The sequence below is a fragment of the Loxodonta africana genome, chromosome 5 (genome assembly GCF_030014295.1).
Source record: "Loxodonta africana isolate mLoxAfr1 chromosome 5, mLoxAfr1.hap2, whole genome shotgun sequence".
Classification (NCBI taxonomy): domain Eukaryota; kingdom Metazoa; phylum Chordata; class Mammalia; order Proboscidea; family Elephantidae; genus Loxodonta; species Loxodonta africana.
The window spans coordinates 118,211,834-118,236,551 of NC_087346.1; the positions used below are offsets into that span (position 1 = coordinate 118,211,834).

At 35.8% G+C, this 24,718-nt stretch overlaps 1 protein-coding gene across 2 annotated transcripts in view; it reads right to left on the reverse strand.

Annotated features, from left to right (window-relative positions):
• Positions 1–24,718, reverse strand: part of UBE2K (ubiquitin conjugating enzyme E2 K) — a 62,477-nt gene that overhangs the window by 13,708 nt on the left and 24,051 nt on the right. Inside the window, exons 2-4 of one of the 2 annotated variants that reach the window (XM_010591425.3) lie at positions 19,550–19,643; positions 15,268–15,326; positions 3,155–3,237 (exon numbers count right to left, since the gene is read on the reverse strand). In XM_010591425.3, the coding sequence (XP_010589727.1) occupies positions 3,155–3,237; positions 15,268–15,326; positions 19,550–19,643 (236 nt within the window). The remainder of the gene's footprint in view (positions 1–3,154; positions 3,238–15,267; positions 15,327–19,549; positions 19,644–24,718) is intronic. The other variant, XM_023549804.2, reaches the window with a different exon arrangement.

The following is a 24,718-nucleotide window of genomic DNA, read 5'->3' on the forward strand; positions in this document are numbered from 1 at the left end:
CAGTTCATCATTTTCCTCAATAAGAGTACTATCCTGTATTTTTATCTATCAAATTCCAGTGCTAACATCTAAACATTCACATTTAAACTTGGATATCCAATAAATGTTAATTACACCTCTATAAAGCTGGGGAGGAGAGACCAATGGATATCTGGTCTCACCTATTTTATCTGATGTGTCCTTTGATATCTTTTAGTATTTGATTTGTATATACGTAAAACAGACTAAATTCAGCTATTTCACCTGCCTTAGGAAAAAAAATAGTTCGTAAAAATGTTTCGCTACAAAAATGCAAGTTCTTTCCCTACATATACACCATAATCTTTCAACTAGCTACAGGGAAATTGGCAGAAGTAGGAGTGCTGCTGGCTTAACAGAGCAAAAAAGGGAAACCACTGGAAGGTCTCAGTCTGAGAGCTTTGTTTTTAAAAGGGAAGGAGTATTATCCTGGCTGCTGAGAAAAGCCTGAGTGAGGCCAAAAGTCAGAAGCAGTGGGGCAAGTTACTACAATCATCCAGATAAGAGGTAATGTGGTTTGGACCAGGGTGATAGTAGTGGAGCTGCTGGTAAGATTTTAGAAGTTTAATCAACAGCATTTACACAAAGAATCTGTACCAGAGAAAGAAGAGACAAGGATCATGACAAGGTTTTGGTCTGAGCAGCTGCAAAGATGGAGTTGCCAATAACTTAGATGGGGAAGACTATATAAAGGAGAAGCAGGTTTTGGGTTACAAGAATATCAGCTGAACTTTTAACATGTTTAAGTTTGAGATGCCTATTACCTATTCTGGATTAACAAAGTGGCTACAAAAAGGGGCTCAAGCATAGCAATGATTGTGACGATGGCACAGGACCATGCAACACTTCCTTCTGTTATACATAAGGTTGCTATGGGTCAGAGCCGACTCAACAGCACCTAACAACAATAGATGACAAACTCAAGTAGAGATGTTAAGCAGGTAGAGGGATATGTGACTCTGGAGTTCAGGAAAGATAAAGTTGTAAGTTGACAGTACATAAATGGTTAAACCATGAAATCAGATGAGCTCACCAAGGAATTGAGTCTAGATGGAAAGAAGCAAAGGTTCAAGATTTATCCCTGAGGCATTCTAACGTGCAAAGTTCTAGGAGATGAGGAGGAATTAGTTAAGGAGACTATGAACAGGAATAGGAAGGGGCGGAGAACAGAAGACTGATGTTCTGGAAGCACATGAAAAAAGTTATGACTTCTTCTCTACTACTGCAAATATCCACTAGTATAAATGAATGAGACAACTGTACGGGGTCTTGAAGATACAGTCGTCCCTCAATATCCACAGTCGTCCCTCAATATCCAGTCGTCCCTCAATATCCACAAGGGATTGGTTTCAGGTTCCCCCACCCCGCAGATACCAGTCGTCCCTCAATATCCACAAGGGATTGGTTTCAGGTTCCCCCACCCCGCAGATACCAAAATCAGAGGCTGCTCAAGTTCCTTAAATAAAATGGTGTAGCATTTGCATATAACCTACACACGTTTTCCTGTATAGTTTAAATCCTCTCTAGCTTTGTAATTCCTAATACAATGAAAATAGTTGTTAATGCTTACACTTTATGTTTTCTCAATGTTGCACGCTCAAACGAGTACTGGAGAATGAGAATCTGTGAAATGGCAGGAGGCCACAGCAGGGTATGCGTACACATCATTTCATTCAAGTGGTTTAAGCGTAGTGCTCAGTGTATGGCAAATTCAAGTTTTGCTTTTTGGACCTTTTTTCCCCTAAATATTTTCAATCCACGATTGGGTGAATCTGCAGATATGAAACTCACAGATGTGGGACCCACAGACAGAGAGTACCAAATGTATTGAGGCTTCGAAGTTCAATAAATTGCCAAAAGTCACAAAGCAAAAGAGTAACAGAGAAGATAGGTCTATTCCACACTGTTCGATGTGTAACAGTATGGAATATAAACCAAGAGACTAGATCCCAAGAGAGGATCTACTGAGGGAGAGGATTAAGAATAGAAAAACAAAACAAAACCAAGCCAGCAACTTTAGTCTGTTTATTCAGTAACTAAATAATCAAATCACTCATACATTAAATGTTGTCATTTCTGTTCTGCCTTATTCAGGTTTCACTCTTTCCCTTTCTTAATGAATCAAACACAACTTAAAAACAATTTTCAGAAGATTAGGTAGCCAGGTTAAGCACATTAAATAGGATCTCAGCTCCATGAATTCTCACCCAATGTTTCCCTATTTTTCTTTTTCCTTCTCTTGGAAAAGAGTAAAATCAGAGGGAAAAATGGTCACAACGTACATCCACTCAATTTTTTCTAATTTTGTTTATTGCTTCCTTCTACTCGAATGGCTTTTTATACTTGTTGTTGTAGTATTCCCATCTATAAATCATGTGTTAAATGATTTAAACATCACTTAATATTTAACATAGTATCTTCTGCCTGTACTACCACCATATTCATCATTGTTAGAATATGCAAGGTTCTATTCTAAGAGAATTACATAAAAGAACTCATTTAATCTCCTCAATAGCCATTATGAGGTAGGTATTACTGACCTCATTTTACAGATGAGGTCTGTAACTATGCCTTAATTAAGGCACAGAGATGTTAGGTAAATTGTTCAAGACCACACAGCTTAGTAAATGGCAGAGCCAGGAATCCGGGCATTTAGTTTCAGAGTAGGAACTCTTGAAACACTATGCTGTTAAGATTAAACCAGAAAAACAAAGTGAAAGCACTATAAAGTGCTATGCAAATGAAGACATTACTTACAACAGTACTCCCTGTAATGTCAGAATTTTTTTTGTTCGATTAACACAACTTCTAATATTTTTGTTGTCTACATTCCATGTAAGTCAAAGCTGAATTCACTGTTTCAATACTCACCTTTTTAGTCTTTCACAAATCCAAGACTTCAAAATGTAAAGCTAGCATTTCTGATATCACCTAACAAGTCTTTCTTTAAATATAAATTATGACCTCAATTAGATTTTCTGTCACATACTAAAGAAACTTTATAAAGTTTTTAAATTATTGGCAAAACATAAGTATAATAAATGGTTATGTTTTGAGGCAACTGCACATTTAACACTCTAAATATAGTCTTGATATTGATATGTGAGAGGAGAGAAGGTGAATTCAAATCTCTTACCATTGATCTTTCAGAATATCCAAACAAATAGCCCCCGTGACGGAACTAATATTAGGATGCCATATTTTAGTGATAAACCGGACCTAAAATATAAAGCACACTTGAGTTTTTAAGTAATAAACAAAATATATATAGTTTTAAATAGAATTAACTACAAAAGAAGAAATCCTCATTAAAAAAAAAAATTATCCATACTTACATCCTTTTGCCTAAGCGAAGGGAAAGGTGTGGAAGACAAGCATATAGTAAGCCAAATGTTGTTACTGACAAACATTCTTTTTAAACCTTTAAACAAACCCAACAATTACTAGGTGTTTATACAATTTACCAACCATAATGCTAGATGCCATCAGAAATACAAAAGGGTAGACAAACTGGTACATTAAAAAAAAAAAAAAGGATAGCAAGCGGCACCTTTCCTAGTGTAAATTAGAGTGTAGAACAGGTTTGAAGAAAAAAGAAAGCAAAACCAATGCCTGGAAGCACAATAAGAGGCTATAAGATTGTAACAATTTTTTCTCAGAAAAAAAATTCTTAATAACTCAACAAATATTTGAAGGTCTATAATATGTCAAATACTGAAGAGACACTGAGGCTTAGTTTTAAAAAACTTCCGACCAGGTGCTGTCGAGCTGATCCTGATTCATGGTGACTCATGGTGTGTCAGAATAGAACTGAGCTCCATGCATGGGGTTTTCAATGGCTGATTTTTGGAAGCAGATTGTGAGGTGTCTGTGGGTGAACTTTTGGTCAGCAGCCAAGTGTGTTAACTGTTTGTACCACCCAAGAACTCCTTAAGAAACTTACCCAAGATCAAATAGCTAGTTAGCAATAGAACAAAATGCAAACCCATACAATTTGATTCCAGATCTGAGTCTTTAATCACTTTACCATTTGCCTCCACATCAAAGGAATAAGAAACCAATAATGCGAAAATGCTAACTTCCTCAGACCACCATGAAATGAAATCTAATTTATCGGCTCTTACTCATGTGCTTTTGAAGGACTTTAATGATACTACTACTACTGTTATAATTATTATAATATCTGTCACAGGTCACAAAGACTATCTGAGCTCAAATTCATGAATTTAACATGTAATAGATTAATTACTACGTGTCAAGCAATGTTCTAATTACTTTATAAAAATTAATTCTTCAGTATGTGCTCCAAATGTAACCTGTTTACGGAAAGGAGCTATGTAGAAAGCTTTCACTTCTCTCCTTGTGATTTTCTGATTTGTCTACACCACCTGTTCTCTACTTCCTATGGCATACTCATTCTAGCTCATGTGCTATCTGAAAAAGTACTTTAAGTCACCAATGACTTCAAAATACCTAAAACTTATACTTTTCACTCCTTCATCCATGGCTGCATTTGATCCTTTTTTTTTTGTCTTAAAATAATATTAGTGCTTTCAAAATATCCATCTCTCCACCCAAAAGAACTGCCAACAGGCGAGACTCATTCGTCACCTAGGTAACTGCAGTCTCCTGACTTTACTGCCTTCAGTCTTGCTCCCTCCAATCCATTCTCCACATTGAAACCAAACAGAACCTTTAAAAACATATCTGATTTGTGTTGGTACCCTACTGCTCAGTGAGTCACATTCAGTATTTTTGCCTCTGGGCCTTCATATGTGTTTGTTTTCTCAGTAACACACTTCCATGCTCTCTTCCCCTGGCTAGATCCTATTTACCCTTCAAGGTGCAACTTCCATATCACTTCTTCTTGACCTGTTCCCCACAGCACCCTGTACTTTCCCCTATGTCAAAGTACTGATCACACTTCCATAATTACTTCCTTATCTGTTTAGTCTTACCTGAAAGGGACTGTATCTATCTTGTTTATTAGAGTATCCGCAGCATCTAGAAGTGCCTGGCACTGAATGAATGTGCAATTAACATTATGACCAATGACAAACCTGTTATTATACAGCTAGCTAGTACCTCTCTCGAATGCAGTGCAGGTTAAATAAGACAGGCACACAAAGACAGCTTACATGCAACAAGCATTTCTCCATAGCAGATATAGGCACAATATTCACATCTTAGTATTTACCATTCACTGAGTTCAAAGCACAAAAAAACAAAATAACTATATGCCGTAATTCCAATAACTCAAGGAATTCACATCAAAACGAAAAAACCAATTCACAAAAATTGATTCAATACTTTCAACAAGATTGGAAAATAGACTTTTAAATTACCACTGAAGATGTCAGAAGATTTATGGGCTAGGCATGTGATCTGAGGCTATGGGAACTGTGTCTTGTTTTTAAAGAAGGATCTTCAGTACATGATTCTCTATATACTAAACATGAAAACAAATATACCTATACATTACAACGGAAATACCAGGACCATGGAAATTATGAAACAGATTCTTACTTTGTACTACAATCTACAGTTAGGAGTATTTTTGAATTTGTAAATGATCCAAATAAAGAAATTTAACTTTCAAGAGAATGCCCCACCATAAAGGAGAATGAAGAAACCCAAAGTCTCAAGGAAACAATCAGTACAAAGGAGTTAATGGACCACAGGAACTACAGCCTACATCAACCTGAGACCAGAAGAAGTAGATGGTACCGGGCAATCACTACCTACCACTGTGATCAAGATCACAATAGAAAGTCCTGGTTGGGGGGAGAAGGATATAGAACAAATTCAAATTTATAATAAAGATCAGATTTACTGGTCTGAGACAGGAGGAACCCAAGACTATGGACCGTAGACATCCTTTTAACTTGGAAATGAACCCAAACCCAGAGATCAGCTTTCAGCCAAATAGACAAGCCTATAAACAAACAATAGGGCAAGTGAAGAAAAGTGCTCCTTACAGCAATCATCTACATGAGACCAAAACGACAATATATACCCAAAAGCAAAGAGGAGAAGGTAGGAGGGGACAGGAAAACTGAATGAATGGAAATGTGGAAAGTGCTGACACACTGAAGGGATTACAAGCAATGTCAAAGAACAATTTGTGCATCAACTACTGAATAGGAAACTTGTCCTTAATCCATCCCTAAACCACAATAAAAAGAGAGATGAAAAAAAAAAGAATGTTCCATTATCCTTCAGTACAGAAATAAGTAACTATCTTACAAGCAGTTCTTTTTGTGGTCCACCACTATTTATCTCCTACTCCTCCTCTCTTCTTGTTCTTCTTTATCATCAACTACTACTTTTTTCTTCCCTCCTACCACACATCTGTCAATCTGTTGTACTGTAGTGGCTTGTGTGTTGCTAATGATGCATGAAGCTTTGACACCGGTATTTCAAATACCAGCAGGGTCACCCTTGGTGGACAGGTTTCAGTGGAGCTTCCAGACTAAGACAAGGAAGAAGGACTTGGCAGCCTACTTCTAAAAAAACAAACAAACTGACCAGTGAACACCTTATGGACAGCAGCAGAACACTGTCTGAAATAGTGATGCAGGATGAGCCCCTCAGGTTGGAAGGCACTCAAAATATGACAGGGGAAGAGCTGCCTCCTCAAAGTAGAGTCGACCTTAATGACGTGGATGGAGTCAAGTTTTTGGGACCTTCATTTGTGGATGTAGCACAACTCACAATGAGAAGAAACAGCTGCAAATATTCATTAATCATCATAACGTGGAATGTACAAAGCGAATCCAGGAAAACAAAGTCACCCAAAAGGAAAGGGAGGGCATAAACATAGGTATCTTAAGCATTAGTGAGCTGAAACAGGCTCGTTTTAGCCATTTTGAATCAGAAGATCATATGCCTACTATTCCAGGAAAGACAAATTGAAGTGGAGTGGCGTTGTATTCACTGCTAAAAAGAACCTTTCAAGATCTATCCAGAAGAACAACACTGTCAGTGATAGGATAATATCCTCATGCCTACAAGGAAGACCACTTAATATGACTATTACTGAAATTTATGCACTGACCACTAATGTCAAAGATGAGGAAACTGAAGATTTTTACCAGCTTCTGCAGTCTGAAATTGATCAAACCTGCAATAAAGATGCACTGATAAATAATGGTGATTGGAATGCAAGTTGGAAAAAAAGAAAAAGGATCTGTAGTCGGAAAATATGTCGCCGGTGACAGAAACAGCGTCAGTGATTGCATGACAGAATTTTGCAAGACCTATGACTTATTCATTGCAAACATCTTTTTGCAACAATGTAAATGATGAAGCGGATTTCACCAGGCTGAAAACACAGGAATCACATCAACTACATCTATGGAAAGAGATGACGGAGAAGCTCAACGTCATCAGTCAGAACAAGGCCAGGGGACAACTGCAGAACAGTCCATCAACTGCTCACATGCAAGTTCAAGTTGAAGATGAAGAAAATTAAAACAAGTTCTTGAGAGCCAAAGTACGACCTTAAATACATCCGCCCTGAATTCAGAGACCATCTCAAGAATAGATTTGATGCACTGAAACCTAATGACCAAAGACCGGACGAGTTGTGGGATGACATCGAGGACATCATACATGAAGAAAGCAAAAGGTCATTAAAAAGACAAGAAAGAAAGAAAAGACCAAAATGGATGTCCAAAGAGACTTTAAAACTTGCTCTTCAACATAGAGTAGCTAATGCAAAGGGAAGAAATGATGAAGAGCTGAACAGAAGATTTCAAAGGGAGGCTTCAGAAGACAAAGTATTATAATGACATGTGCAAAAACCTGGAGTCAGAAAGCCAAAAGGAAAGAACATACTCAGCATTTCTCAAGCTGGAAGAACTGAAGAAAAAACTCAAGCCTCAGGTTACAATTCTGAACAATTCTATGGGCAAAATACTGAACGATGCAGGGAGCATCAGAAGAAGATGGAAGGAATACACAGAGTCACTGTACCAAAAAGAACTGGTTGACATTTGGCCGTTTCAGAAAGCAATATTGAAAGAAGTCCAAGCTGCACTGAAAGACTTGGTGCAAAACAAGACTCCAGGAATTGACCCAAATCAATTGAGAGGTTTCAACAAACGGATGCAGTGCTGGAGGTGCTCACTTGCCTATGCCAAGAAATGTGGAAGGCAGATATTGGGCCAACTGACTGGCAGAGATTTATATTTGTGCCCATTCCAAAGAAAGCTGATCCAACAGAATGCAGAAATGATCGAATGGTGTCAATATCACATGTAAGTAAAATTTTGCTGAAGATAATTCAAAAATGGTTGCGGCAATACATCAACAGGGACTGCCAGAAATTCAAACCAGATTCAGAAGAGGATGTGGAACCAGGGACATCACTGCTGATGTCAGGTGCATTCTGGCTGAAAGCAGAGAATAACAGAAAGATGTTTACCTGTGTTTTACTGACAAAGGCATTCGACTGTGTAAATCATAACAAATTATGGATAACACTGCAAAGAAGGAGAATTCCAGAACACTTAGTTGTGCTCAGGAGGAACCTGTACATAGACCAAGAGGCAGTTGTTCAAACAGAACGAGGGGACACTGCATGGTTTAAAATCAGGGAAGGTGTGCATCAGGGTTGTATCCTTTCACCATACTTACTCAATCTGTATGCTGAGCAAATCATCTGAGGACTGGAGTATATGAAGAAGAACACGGCATCAGTATTGGAGGAAGACTCATTAACAACCTGGGATATGCAGATGATACAACCTTTGTTGCGCAAAGTCAAAAGGACTTGAAGCACTTATTGATGTAGATCAAAGACTACAGCCTTCATTATGGATTACACCCCAACATAAAGAAAACAGAAGTCTGCACAAGTGGACCAATAAGCAGCATCACAGTGAATCTAGGAAAACTGGAATTCACCCAAAAGGAAAGGGAGGGCATAAACATAGATATCCTAAGCATTAGTGAGCTGAAATACTGTTACTGGCCATTTTGAATCAGACGATCATATATGCCTACTATTCCAGGAATGATAAACTGAAGAGGAGCGGCGTTGCAGTCACTGCTAAAAAGAACATTTCAAGATCTTTCCAGAAGTACAATACTGTCAAGGATTTCATTTTACTTGGATCCACAATCAACACCCATGGAAGCAGCAGTCAAGAGATCAAAAGACGTATTGCATTGGGCAAATCTGCTGCAAAAAAACCTCTTTAAAGTGTTCAAAAGCAAAGATGTTACTCTGAGGACTAAGGTGTGCCTGACCCAAGCCATGATATCTTCAATCGTTTCACATGCATGCAACAGCTGGACGATAAATAAGGAAGACTAAAAAAGGATTGATGCCTTTGACTTATGGTGTTGGCAAAGAATATTGAATACTGAATACTCCACGGACTGCCAGAAGAATGAACAAATCTGTTTTGGAAGAAGTACTGCCACAATGCTCCTTAGAAGCAAAGATGGTGAGACTTTGTCTCACGTACTATGGACATTATCAGGAGGGACCATTGCTTGGACAAAAACAAACTGCTTGGTAAAATAGAGGGTCAGCAAAAAAGACGACGACCCTCCACAAGATGGACTGACACAGTGACTGCAAGAATAGGCTCTAACATAGCAATGATTGTGAGGATGGCACTATGTTCTGTCGTACATAGGGTTGCTAAGAGTTGAAACCAACTCAATGGCACCTAACAACAACAACTTCCTTTTTCAGGCTTTTCACTTGTTTCCCTACCCTTCTCATGCCTTAATGTCACAAATTAGTACCCCCGTGTATCCCAGAATTTTGTCCTGTTAGTCTATACCCAATTCATATCCATTTATTTTATCACTCATGGTCCTACCATTCCTGTCTTGTATCAACAAAAATGTAGAATCAAAAAGAGTAAAAAAACAATACAATGACATTTATTATAACCACCTTGAGCCATACTGGGAGCCCTGGTGGCGCACTGGCTAAGAGCTACGGCTGCTGACCAAAAGGTTGGCAGTTCGAATCCATCAGATGCTCCTTGGAAACCCTATGGGGGTAGTTCTACTCTGTCTTTAAAGAGGAAGACTCTCAACAAAATGGACTGACTCAGTGGCTGCAACAACAGGCTTAAGCATAACAATGATTGTGAGAATGGCGCAGGATCGGGCAGTGTTTTGTTCAGGAGAAATGAAAGAGATTATTCTTAATCATCTATATTACAACACCATTATCAGCACTGTTATCTCCTCCTACAGAATGCATCCTATACTTTATTCACTTTAACAGGCATTTCAGCTCCTACTTTATGGTAGGTAATGTGAGTTCATATTTCCATTGGGATCTTCCAGTTTCAAGCTCATCATTCAAGAACTTACTACAATATTAAACTAGCTTTAACTCACTTATTATACAATGGAAAATGCTAGTTTATTTTAAACATGCATGCACAGATGGGTACTCATTAAAGGTTATTAAAACTGGTGTTTACACTCAATTTCACATATGAAGGTATGTTTATACCATCAAGGAAGAGGAAACTGCACGACCAAATCTCCAGAAAATATGTGAACACATGGTATAGAAAGAAAATTACTCAAACGTTCACTATTCTTTCCATTTTATATTTACCAATCAGTAAACTCAAACCAAATGTCTAAGTTATCTCGTGCTGGTATAACAGAAATATCACAAGTGGGTGGCTTTAACAAACAGAAGTGTATTCTCTCACAGTTTAGGAAGGTGGAAGTCCGAATTTAGGCCGCTACCTCCAGGGAAGGCTTCCTCTCTCTGCTGGCTCTGGAGGAAGGTTCTTGTCATCAGTCTTCCCCTGGTCTAGGAGCTTCTCGGCACAGGGACCTGGGGTCCAAAGGATGTGTGTGCTCCTGGCTCTCCCTGCTTGGTAATGAGGTCTTTCTGCTCACTTCCCTTTTTTATATCTCAAAAGAGACTGATTCAAGATATAACCTAATCTTTTAGATAGAGTTCCTGTCTTATTAACATAACTGCCTCATTAACATCACAGAGGCAGGATTCACAACACACAGGAAAATGACATCAGATGACAAAATGGTGGATGGGTCACACAATACTGGGAATCATGGCCTAGCCAGGGTGATACACGTTTTTGGGGAACACAATTCAATCCGTAACACCAATAAACCACATTTTATACAAATAACGCACATCTTCAGTATTTGTTTGCCAACTACACCCTTCCCCTCCTCTCCTCCCCACCTCATGAGGTGTAAGTGGGATGCGCGCCATATTTAAAATGCTAAATTCCAACTACACGTAACTGGTTGAAGCCAGAGGGAGACAAATCTGGGCTGACTTAAGAAAGACCTTTTAAAATCTCACAGTATGAGGCAGCAGCAAAAACACGGGTTTGAAATCAAGACAGACCTCAGTTCAAAGTCAGATTTTTCAGCTCTTTCACTTAGAGTCTAGTTTTTTCATTTTATAAAAAGAAAAAAAAAAGACAGGAGGCTAATAAAAGCTATTTCACCATGACACCAGAGAACTGGATGGTGCCCAGCTACTATAAACATTTTGACTGAGGAATTCTATAGAGGAATCCTGATCAAAAGGAGGAAAACGCAGACCAGAATTTCATATTCTCGTGGGCTCCAGACTTTCTGGGGACATGATGGCTTGATGAATCCCTGAAACGACTGCCCTGAGATAATCTTTAAACCTTAAACCAAAAATATCCCCTGAAACAATATTTTAGCTTAACTAGTAAGAAACATCTGCTTTAAGCATTATGCTCTTTTAAGAGCTATCTATATGGAATCAAATTGCCAACAGCAACTCAAAAGATTAGACAGGAACCTTAGGGGGCAGTGAGTTTATGTTAATGAGGGATGAACAACTCAGAATAGCACAATGAGAATGGTTGCACAACTAGATGAATGTAATCAATGTCACTGAACTGTACACATAAAAACTGCTGAATTGGTGTATGTTTGGTTGCATGTATTCTCAACAACAAGATAGATTTTAAGTTTTCCTAAGTGAATTCTAATGTTCAAGTACATAAGACCTTAATAAATCCATCTTGAATAAGTTTAAAAAAAAAAAAAAAGCAGCTATTTCAAGAACTAAACGAAATATGTCAAAACGCCTAAAACAGAGGCTGGGACTATCCAATCACTTTGGGATAACTATAGAGGAACAAAATTAACAGCTTTATTGAAATAAAATTCACCCATTTAAAGCGTACAACTTCATGGTTTTTAGTACATCCAGAGTTCTGCAACCATCATCACAATCTAATTTTAATCATTTCATCACCACAAAAAGAAACTCTGTACCCATCAACAGTCACATTCCTCCCCACCTCCACTCCCAGTCCTAGGGCAATCGCCAATCTATTTTCTGTCTTTATGGATTTGCCTCTTTTAATGTTTCATATAAATGGAATATAATATGTGGCCTTTTGTGCCTGGCTTCTTTCATTTAGCATGATGTTTTCAGTGTAGCACTTATCAGTACTTCATTCCTTTTTATAACTGAATAATATTCCATTGTATGAATTTACTACATTTTATTATTTATTCATCAGTTGATGCACATTTGGATTGTTTCCATTTTTCGCTATTACAAATAGCACTGGTATGAACATTTGTGTATGAGTTTCTGTGCAGGCGTATGTTTTCATTTCTTTTGGGTAGATACCTAGAAGTGGAAATCCTGTTTCCTCTGTTTACCAGTTTGACCAATGTTTTCCATTGTGACTACATCATTTTACATTCCCACCAGCATTGTATGAGTTCCAATTTACAGAACAAATTTAAGTGTCAATGCAATTATATTTTAAAATGATGTTACAGAAGGATGCCAAAAGACTATTCCAGGAAGGATTTCTTAAAGTGGTAGTCATTGGTTAATACTGCCTAATATTTACCAAGTGCTAACTTTGTGCCAAGTAGCGTTCTAAGTATTATATCTCATTGACTCTCAGGCATCAACTATTCAAGATACCATTATTTTACATATGCTAGAGAAAGAAAAAACTGCCAATTAAATTATGACATGCTATCCATTTTAAGATGCAATCTGATTTCAGAGATGTTAAAAATGTGAAAAAAATGTTTCATAGAATTCTTGAAATACTGTGTTTTACATGGCTTAACTCCTTTAATCTTCACAATCTTATGAGCGGATTTTACAGATGAGGAAACTGAGGCACAGAGAGGTTAGATAATTTGTCTAGGATCCCAAAGCTAGTTAGGTGGCAAAAGCAAAATTTGAGCTGTGGCTGATTGCTCTTGGTAAAGTCATATTCACTGCTTCGGATATCCTGCCCTTTCTCTTTCCTTATCATGATCAAGGAAGTAGAGCACAGTGGTTTAACACACTGGTTACCCAAGCCTTATGGGATCTGGGTTATATTTAACTTTTAATTCCCAGGTCCCTCATTTATTACTGTAAAGGCAGTTTCAGGAAAAGCACATACAATTCTATGGCAAAACAGGTTTGACAGTAGCTACTATCATTATTTCATAGTAATACTTTTGTGGCTGAAAGCTGTCTCTCTTGAGGGCTTTCTTTTCTTTCTTCCTTTCTCATTTCCATTTTTTAAAAAGAATTTTAGGCCACAAGGTCATCCTTATCTCTAAACGATTTTTAAATCTCCTTTACTTAAATTCATGGTAATCTATAATTAAAGTACCCTCAAGGCTACCTGCTCATCCTAAAGATAACACTGATAACCTAGATACAAGCCAGAGGATGAGAATGATCTAGAAAATATCGTCATAAATACAAAATCAGAGCTTAATAGTGGTCATCTCCAGGCGGTCATAACTGAATTTTTTTTTTCTTGTTTATACTTTACTACATAATTTCCTTAAGTTTCTACAAACATGAACTACTTTTATAATAGGGGGGAAAAAAATCAACCAAGCTTTTCAGGAAATAGTTGCACGTAAGCAACAGAATAATAACCATCCCAAACTAGCAGGTGATCCAAATTCATCCTGGAACTTCCATAACCATGTCTGTTCTTATATATGAATAACCAATAAGTTGAATCAATCAATTCAGGAAGATTCTCTGAGAGATTGCAATCATATGCTTAAGGGTCACTGTTAGAAGCTACAGAGCACAAAAAAGTGTATACAGGATATAGTCCCTGACCTCAGAAGCATAAAAGCTAATGAAAGATACATTCCCAAAATAATACATGTCCCAGTACTACATAAATTATACAAAATGCTGTTGAGAGAGTAGAGGGAGGTAATCTGACAGGCACAGGTTAATGGAGAAAGTGTTATTTTACACAGACTTCAAAAGAGGACTAAAATTTTAAATGATATGGATGAGAGAAGAGAGAAAAACAAGTAAAAATGACAGAATAAGAGTGGAAGAGTAAGTATCATCAATAAATAGCAAATAATCTGGGATGGAAATTGGGGCCCATGTTGGGGGGTGGGAGACAGAAGAAAAGTAGGGTGAAAAAGAAGGTCGGAGCCAGGTTGTAAGAGGTTTTAAATGCCAAGCTACGGAGTTTCAACTTTATTAACAGGGAATGAAGAGAAGCATGATCAAAACTGTACTTCATGAAGATATATAAAACGGCAGTGTGAAGAATAAGCAGGAGTAGCTAAGACAGAAGGAAGACTAAATAACAGGCAAATGAAGTAATAAAGTTGAATGTCTGAACTAATGTGATAGTAGCAGAAGAAGAGATACAAAGAAAGCTGTTCAGTCAAAACATAAGTTTAGGTTAGGTTCCCCCAGTATACATCATCCTAGAGCATTCCAGTCCCTCTTTTAACATTCACTGCTATTGTAATTACTTGTTCAATTATTTTTTTTCCTGCTAGAATCCAAGATCCATAAAAGGGATGGTATCAGTCTTGTTTATTGTTATATTATGGACCCACAGTACTCAAATAATTGTTAAATGAATGCAGAATTCACACTTCCCTAAAAAGCATATGTCTTTTAGGCAAGAAGCTTTCTCTACTCATCTAAGGTTCCTCTAAGTTTAGAACACTGCAAGCTTTTCCAGACCTAACATTTAAACCATTATAAGATGCACATTCTATTCCTGTCTAAAGCCCTTGTTGGTTGCCTTTGAGTAAACCTGCTTTTAATTTTAAATCCAGAAGCAAAGCTTCTGCCAGTACCTGAAATCTTGTCCACACTAAAGTTACACACAATAAACTCATAAATCTGTAATTTTAATAAACACAAAGTATGTATAATAACAAAACGAGCCAAGAAATGTAATGTATTTTTAAAGTTCATGCACAAAAATAGACTTACTATACCTTAGGGGGATTAAATGGATATGTTTCTGGTATTTTTATCTCTAATTGGTATCTTCCTCCTAAAAGATGGGGGAAAACAAAGTTAATAATGCTCCTCACCTCAAATATATGCTGCCAAAATACTGACAGAACTTTTGAAAACATGTATTACTTTACGTTCAATTACAACATATTTGTTTTAGAGTTGATAACACAAAAAGAAAATAATCAAAAATACAAGTTTTTAATTTAAAGGTTATTGAAAGCATACAGAATACCCAATTTCATACAGAGATAAATGAGTACATCAAATCTATAGACAATCCAATGCCCAAGATTTCATCAGTACAATTAACTAGTACTGATATACTAGTAAAAACCATTTCCTTTTGCTTTCTCTAATCCACTCTGTTAAGAGTTGCTGAATAACAGGAAAATTATAAAGAAAGAAGAAGGCAAGGAGGTACAAAAGGCATAGATGGTACAGAGGCAAAGAATATAGATTATCCCATAAACTGAAAAATCTAATTCTAACGGATTCTCTCAAATGCAAAAATGTCCCAATCTTTTAAACTTGTACCCTAAATAAAATGTTAACACTTCATGCCAAAATTTTGAAAGTAATGTCCAAAAACAAGACAAGTAGTCAGCATGAAGACAAAAAATTATTGTTTCTTCCTTTAAATGGCTAAAGAAGATGTAAAACTTTACAAAGAAATTTTAACTAGCAATCTATAAATGGAAGGCAACATTCTCTTCTGACCTTGAATAACCAGCAGCTAAACAGATATATAAAAAAGTTTATCTAGTTTCCTATAGCTTGGTTATTCAAGCAGATGATAACCAGCTCTCAGGAAACTCTGATGGGGGAAGTCTTGCACTGGATGAGAGGCTGGATTTGAATCCTAACTCTAAGAAACCTTCCAATTTTAAGAATTTATGACCCATTAACATAGAATATGGACAATTACAAAACACAGCAAATTAAACTGTGCTACAAAAATACTGGCAGATCAAATTTTGTCTCAGATTTGCTTCAAAATAATCAAGGGATGGATTAAATTATATAAAAAAAAAACTGGCCATAGGTTGATAGTTATTAAAACTGGGTGATGAATACATGGAGGTTCACTGTACTATTCTCCTTCTTTTGTATATGTCGGAAATTTCTATAATAAAAGTAAAAGAAAATAAAATCTGCACAATGGGTATTATAGACTTCAAAATTCCACAATGAAAAAGTCAAAAGAGGACTGGATTTTCCTAAGTCATCCTGGATTCTCTCAAATCTCTCTCCTCCATTGTTACAAATGGATGAGTATTGTTCTGAGAGAAAAATGTAAGAGTATTTCACTTGGTACCACTTTCTTCAAGCCCTTTTCTGTTCTAATTCTTCTCCTCTTACTAATTATTTTAATAAAGTTCCATAGTGCTGATGCATGAGTTGAAGTGGATGCCTGGATCACAGAGCATATGGAAGCAGTGAAATATAAAGAAAAGTAGTCAAAACAAAAGAATCAACAACAAAAAAAGACAGGTAAGAGAAGGGCCCTGAGGAAATTTGTAAATATAGAGATAACTATTTGTATTGATTTGATACTGCTAGGCTCAAATATAAATTTGGCCTGAGTAATACACAGGTTCTTTTTCCTTCCTAGGAATTTCATTTTTTCTGATTAAATTCCTGATTATTTTCTCTTTAACCTTTCATACAAGGTTCCTCTTTGTTGAATGTCCAAAAACAACCTTTTAAAAGCAGTGTGAGAGCTCCAGAGGAATTACATAAACAATGCTGAACTCTAAAGTCCCCCAAATCCTATTTCTACTCCACATGCTATTAATATACTACCTGGCATTATTACTTGACAACTTTCAATGTATGACTACTGTAGTATTAAAAATTATTTGATATATATGAGGGCAACGCAACTAAGGAAACTTTATGATAAGTTATCTTATTCATGTTATAACTGCTTTCACTATAAAACATTTACCTATGGAAAAACAGCTTTTAATATTAAAACTCTGTAATTTTTAAATTTAACTTAATGCAAAGGGGAAATGGGTAAGATTAAAAAAAAAAAAAAATCAACAAAGTTTCCACAAATTTAAAAGAACCCTTAGGAACGAAGGCTCAAGAACTAAACGTAAAACTCTTAGAAAAAGTCTTACATTGCCTATAAACTATTAAAGCAAAAGAAATTAAGAAAATTGAGTTAAGCAACATGTACAATAAGGTGATTTTTCCATGGCTATTCTGCCCTTCAATCTGATTAAATACTATATAAAAGAGCTCCCTCTTAATGATGATTTTTGCCTTAGCTTTTAAGGACTGGATTAAAAAGAAAAAAAAAAAAAACCCTCAAAAAACAGTAAAAGCTTGCAATAAATATTATCAAAATATTTTACCCACGTACAAATTTGAAAGTAAAAGAATCTAATTTATGTCCTTGAATGGTGCTTTTCCTAAACAAAATGAAAAGCTTCTCTTCAATAGTTTTATGATAAAAAACAACAGAATTTAAGTTAATCTATCCCAAATATAAACCTATTTCAAACATAATAAAAGCGTATTAAAACAAAGCTTATCAAAATATTAGTGTCATTTTAGCAGCAGCAGGAGAAACACGCACTTAAAAATGATCAAATCTGTTTCTAATCAATAAAGAATATGGTATATTTGTAATGTGATTATCCTACAAATATATGTGGATTATCCAAATTTCAAAAAATCACCTACTTATGACAGGTTACTAAGAAGACAGTACGTGCCTTGTTTACAAAATCAATTTGTTGGAAGAGCTCTAGAATGATACTGTTACTGCCCTATTCTATATTTTAGCAATATGTCCAAACAACCTAAAAAAGTAATTCAAGGATATGTATACTGCCTACCTTCTAGAAGCTAGTATGTTGTTACAGCTACGTAGAACATCTGCTATTAAGACAAGCACTTGACTTTTATAAGGCAGTTGAAGTGCTCTTCTCCGTCAAATGATTGTCAAAAGGACTTAAACAAAATAGCACCCATGAAAACATCCACACTAGGCCTGGCATATGTTAGGCACTCAATAACAATATGAAAAATTAAATGGTGATGTCTAGCAATGGCTCATGTCATGAACCATAAAAAAGAAAATACAATTTTATCATTTAAGAATTGGTAGAATGTGGCAGAGACATCCTAAGGGTTTAAAAAATGTGAATGGAAACAATATTCTAGAACACTAGATTTTTCTGAAAGTTTTCTGGTAACTGCTCATTACAGAAATGTAGAAACGCTACATTCAAAGTAGACATAATCACCACTTCCTATATTCAGTCAATTCTGATTTACTCAAAAGCAGAGTGATTAAAAGCTTAGGCTTTGAAGTCAAAAGCTGTTAGGACTCAAATCCCAGCCCCGCCACTTATTAGATGTTTGACTTTAGACAAGTTACTTAACTTCTCTGAGCTTAAGGTTCTTCATCTATGAAAGAGCAGTAACTGTACTTATACTTCATAAGATCTGTTACAAGGACTGAACGAGAAACTATATGTAGGGCTTCTATGAGAGCTCAATAAATGATATTACTACAAATTCTGTTATTGTTTCTATTAAACCAATACTTGAATGCCTATTATACAGAAGAAACTGATTACATTATAAACCCAAATTTACAATAATACTCATTACTCAAGATTTGACTAATGAGGAATTAAAACACTATAAAGCTTCTTTCTATATATTACCACCCAATTCCACGGTCTAAATAGCTACAGACTTAGATTGTGAACAAAAAGTTCAGCAACTTTTCTGTGTGTCTTTATTAAACAATCACTCAAAGCTCCTCTAAATAAAGAAAATTAAATATTTGGTCTACAGCTGGTATATAAAGACATATGAATGAATGAAATGCTAAATGAGAAACTGGCAAGAGGAGTTTTAAAAACAAAACATTTTATCAGTCAAAAATTTAAGGCCAAGTTTGTGATAAATACCATTGGGAAGGACAACTGAGAGTCTATAGCCTCTTTAAGTTAGAGGCTTAACGTATCACCTGTTTTACACTGTTAAGTTCTAACCTGTATAACCTATAACTTAACTCTGCTAAATCTATTTGAGGAAAAGGAAAAGATTAGTTAAATTCAGTAAGAAAATTGGTCTAGGTAAATATCTAAATTTATTTAAAAATTGCTGTATATCCTAAGCAAAATAAAGTTAGCACCTATATAGTTTATAGCTGTTTATGATTATTCTGATTTAAATGTTTCAGACAAGTTCTACTATGCACAATATTTTGATACACAAAAAAGTACTTGCCTTCATATGGTGTGTCTGGAGGTCCTGCTATTTCTCCTCTTAATTCTGTAAAATTCTCATCTACAAGATCTACTTTAATTTGATTTTTGCTCGTCTTAAAAATAAACAGAAAATAAATGTTAGTTATGTGAGCAAGAATAAAACCTATTTTAAAGTATTACCTATAACAATTTTTGAAACCCCCCTTTTCAAGACATTGTCTACTCTAGTAAAAATATGAGTCTGTGCTTATCAAGGACTTAATCAGTTTCAAGGATATTTAAGACAAGGAAATAACAAAAGTTAACTTCATTGTTTTTAATGCAATAACACTACTTTGACCAATAGTATAATGGCTTGCTGGCTTTACAGGAATGTCATTAGAGAAAAATAATAAACACCTATTTTATGTCTGCCAACTCCATGTATGTTAGATCCAAAGTGATAAATCTATTCATCTATAGATGAACACTGCCGTACTATTCCTATTCCTCAAGGCTACATGGGTTCTGTCCAGATAAAAAGAAAATCCAGTCATTAAAAGCATTTAGGCCCATAAATTGTCACTTGAATTAAGCAAAATTGAATGAAATACTACACTATCCACTAGGATGGTGAAAGCTCTAGGCATCTATTAATTTCTCTTCCCATGAAAGTTCCCAAAGCTTAAATGCCTCGCTAGAATCTTCTAATCTAATGACTTCTTCAATTTGTCTCTTCTGCTTAGTTTGCTCCAAAGTGCAACTTTACAAAGTACAACTATATATTTTTCAAAAAAAATTTCTCTTTAAATTTATCTACATCTATTCATTTTGCACTTTACACTTCTGAGAGTACTTTTACATCCATAACACCACTTGAATCTCTCAATAATCCTGTGACATAATTGTTTCAGAGTCATCAGTGGCTTTAAATAATTCAGAAAGCTCTCTTATAGGATTCACATAAACATTTACAAGTACCTCCTGCAAATGAGCTCTCCATTTACATTTTTAAATCTACGTAAGTATCTTACTGGTCTGTATTCCCAATACAGTAAATCTTCCATTTTTCTGAAATTTTTAACCTAAATCTCTAAAACACAAATTACATTTTCACTTTTGTATGTTAGATTCCATATTTTACCTAATTGACACAATCGTCACATTTCTTACGAAAGAAAGTCTTGCACAAGATTGTCAAGAGTAAATAGTTGCTTTTGAACCTACCTTCTTTAACTTACTGGATGGAAGAGTGTAAAAATTACCATTTTAAGGTCCTTAGCTCTCCATATCTACCCCTCTCCCCCACTACAGAGGACACCAGTTTTACTTTTTCTATACTAAAAAGTTTTAGTGCAGAAATATTTGGTACAGAAATATGTAACTTTTAAACCCCAAATTTTAAAAGATTTCCTATGACTCCTAATTAATCTAAATTTGTTCTGTAGTAAGAACACAGGATTAAAAACTTACTTTCACATATTTTAAAAACATTCTAATTAGTCCTAGTGTATTCCACCATCCAAAAAAAAAAAAAATTTTTTTTTATTAGTATTACAGGTTTTTCTGAAAATATTTTTGCCCAAAAATGGAACTATAAATATACATTTATAAGAAACTTTTTTCTCCCTGTGGCCTAAAATCATTATTATCCTTGGTACTTTGTGGTAGATGGTGAAAAGTACAAGTTTAGCCATGGTAAAAATACTTTGTCCAGTATATGCAAGGATAAATAACATTAAAAAAAGGCAACTGCAAACATCAGACTTTCACTGACCTATGAAGCAGCCACAAGTGTAAATACAGGCTTCCATTTCTCCCCTAAGATCTCTAAGTAAAACAAGAGTAACCAGATCTTATAAATCATCAATGCTTTTAAGGTTCTCTATAGCTTCCCATACCCCCTCCCACCTACCCCGAAATTAACTCTAAAACCTTAGGACACTAAAGGACTGGATCTGACTAAAGTTTGGGGGAGGGAAGGAGGTAACAGAGATTTAAAAAGCTGCTTTCTAGCCTTGTTCCAAATATCTGGTTGGTAAAATGCTGAATAAACAATCATTAATTTTTATACCTCCGTCCTTATTTTTTTCCACATCAACCCCCAAAATGGGTAGTTTTTTCACTGTGGAGAAAGAACACTATCAGTGTATAAAAAGTTTACTAACTCAGCTCAAGAAAATATCATGAAGAATTGTTATACAGAAGCATTCTACATGGCCTAGAGTGGGGTTTTTATCTACAGATAACTAAAGATAAAAGAAACTGGAAAGCTAAAGGGAAAAATATTTCACACAGCTCAGTAATTTTTTCATCAAGAAACAATTATCCTTTAAATACCTCCAGTTTAATTCAAATGTCCAGTTATTTCATAATCCAAAGTGCGAATCCCAACTGTCCACGAACTAACTTAAAATCCTAACTCAAGACAGAGGAAGGAACTCTGAGGAAGACAAGGGAAATGATAAAAGTTGACTGCATTAGAAAAGGTATGGCCTTTGGAGTCAGACAGACAGGAGGTGAATCCCAGTTCTGCTACTTACTTGTGGTATAAATTCAGGTAAGTCACTAATACCTATCTCTCAATTTTTTAACTACAAAATGAGATTACTTATCTCAGAATTAAATGAGAGTCTCCTGGGCAGAAATAAGGGGCATAGTTATCCTTCTTCTCATCAATAGTAACTACAAAACCTTTGATTTCAAAGCCCTTTATAAAATTTATTTCACAATTATTTCCAGTCTAAGAATGAAAATGTAACTTCTAACAATAAATAAACCAATGTGTTATGCATTTTAATGACAGCAACAACCAAGGAGGCTAAAGCTTTGGATGAAACCTTGAAGAATGTGTGTGTGCTACATTTTTTGTGAGGATAGCTGCAAAAGCTGCTTTTCTATACTTTATTCTTTCAACACAGCTAAACACACAGAGGGGCCTCTAGTACCAGTCTAGGTTTTACCCGTGCTCCCTTGGAGCTCTAACCCATTTCTAATACATAAAAGGGAAAGAGATGAATAGAAGCTACAGCTTCTAGCAAACGATTTTAAAATATTTTTTAAGATATAATAGACATAAAATACGCAAAGTACCACATAATTTTGAAACTAATTTGGATGTGGTAAATAAATGAACATTACTGCTAATAAGCAACAGTGCAGAATGTAAAGTAGTTCTAGTAGATTTCCAAGGCCAGGTCTCTCAGTGAGCTGGCACAGTAATAATTGGAAAAAAAAAAAAAAAAATTCTTTCAAATATTTACTGGGGTCTTTTTTTTAGTGTATGCCAGTCGCTATGAGTCAGAATCGACTCGACGGCAGTGGGTTTTTTGGGTTTAGTATATGCCAGAAAGTGATCTCAAGTGTTCGTGAATAAAACTAAGTTCCTGCCTATTTGGAACTTATATCCTAGTAGGAAAAACTAGAAGTGGAATGATTTTATTTATACAAGCACTACGTACGAGGTATATTGCTGTTTAATCTGTTTAAAACTTAGTAGTTATGTGACACTGAACAAGTTAATTAACCTCTTCTTGCCTCAGTTTCATCCTCTGTCAATTGCGAATTATAACAGCACCTACCTCATAGGGTTTATTGGTCAGTTTAACGAATTAATACAGTGTATAGAACAATGTCTGACATACATGCTGAATGTCGTCATTTAACACTGTAATATGCTGATTTTTGGTAATGATGTTGAAGAGAAAATTCCCACCCCAAATGAATATTGTATAATTTTTTTATAGTGTAATTTATCGCATTAGTCTCACTTGTATTAATTCTGGAAAATTTGCTTTCTAAAGCAAAATTTAAATCCAAATTTCAGATAAAACAAACAATTTCTCAGTTCCCCTACAGATACAGATAATTCTCATATGTTATAAAGAAATTATTCATTCATTTCCTAGTCAAATCACAACTGCCAAAATTTACAGGCACTGATCATTACTATACAAATAAATGTGAAGTTCAATTTTTCCTAATTTGTTGGAAACGAGACTTAAAAGCCTTAACAGTTGCTATTACTTTCTCATAATTTAAAATAAATGGCTCACCTTTCCCTACCATTCTAAGTTCCAAGAAGGATCTTTGCCACTCTGAACCCATCTGGAAGCGCTAATTGCCAAGAGGGAAAAAAAAGCTTTACAAAGACACTGGGTGGCTACTACCTTCACCAAGTGATAAAGCATCACCACTAACCAATGAGACAACTTGATTTTACATACCTACTAAGGAGCCCTGGTGGCACAGTGGTTAAGAGCCTGGCTGCTAACCAAAAGGTTGATAACAATGGGTTTGGGTTTTTTGGTTTAAGGAGCGTTGGTGGCACAGTGGTTAAGCGCTCACCTGCTGAGAGGCTGGGGGGTCGAACCCACTGTGGCTCTGAGGGAGACCTGATGATCTGCTTCTGTAAAGATTACGGCCCAGGAAACTGTATGGAGCAGTTCTACTCTGTCCTATAGGGTCACTATGAGTTGAAATAGACTCGATGACACAAACTAACAATAATATGCTTTAATATGAAGTAAATATTACCCTTCTTGCAAATAACATTTAACCTGAAGCTACTCAAACCTTTATATCTAAACTCCCAGTTTACAGGAAATTAAGAGTTAAAGTGTTAACAGTAAGAAAAGGAGAAAGCAATAAGTCAAATCCCCAGGATTTTCAAGTTATCAATGGGAGATCAAAGGTGTGTGTGGAAAACTATCACATATTTTAAAAGACCAGCAAACTATATCTAAATGTACCATGTGAACTTTGAATGGATTCTGGTTTTTAAAAAATAACTACAAAAGACATCTTTTAGTTAACTAGGGAAATATGTACATGGACTTGAAATCAGATGGTATCAAGGAATCATTAATTTTTCTTAAGCAGGATAATAATACTGTGGTTATACAGCTGGCCCTCTGTACCCACAGGTTCTGCATCTGCCGATTCAACCAATCATGGATCGAAAATATTCGGGGGGGGGTTCCAAAAAAGCGCCGAGCACTACACTGAATGCACAAGAATGAAGTGATATATAGGCATACCATTTCACAGGTCTGCAGTCTCTCTCTAGCACTCATTGTGTGCGCATTGCCTCGCCTCTGGTTTGTTTGCTACTTGTGCGTATCCTTTGTTTCTGTGAAAAAATGGCCCCTAAAAAGCAATTAAGTGGTCAAAGCAATCCCTCAAAGGCTAAGTGTGAGGGGGATGAGGA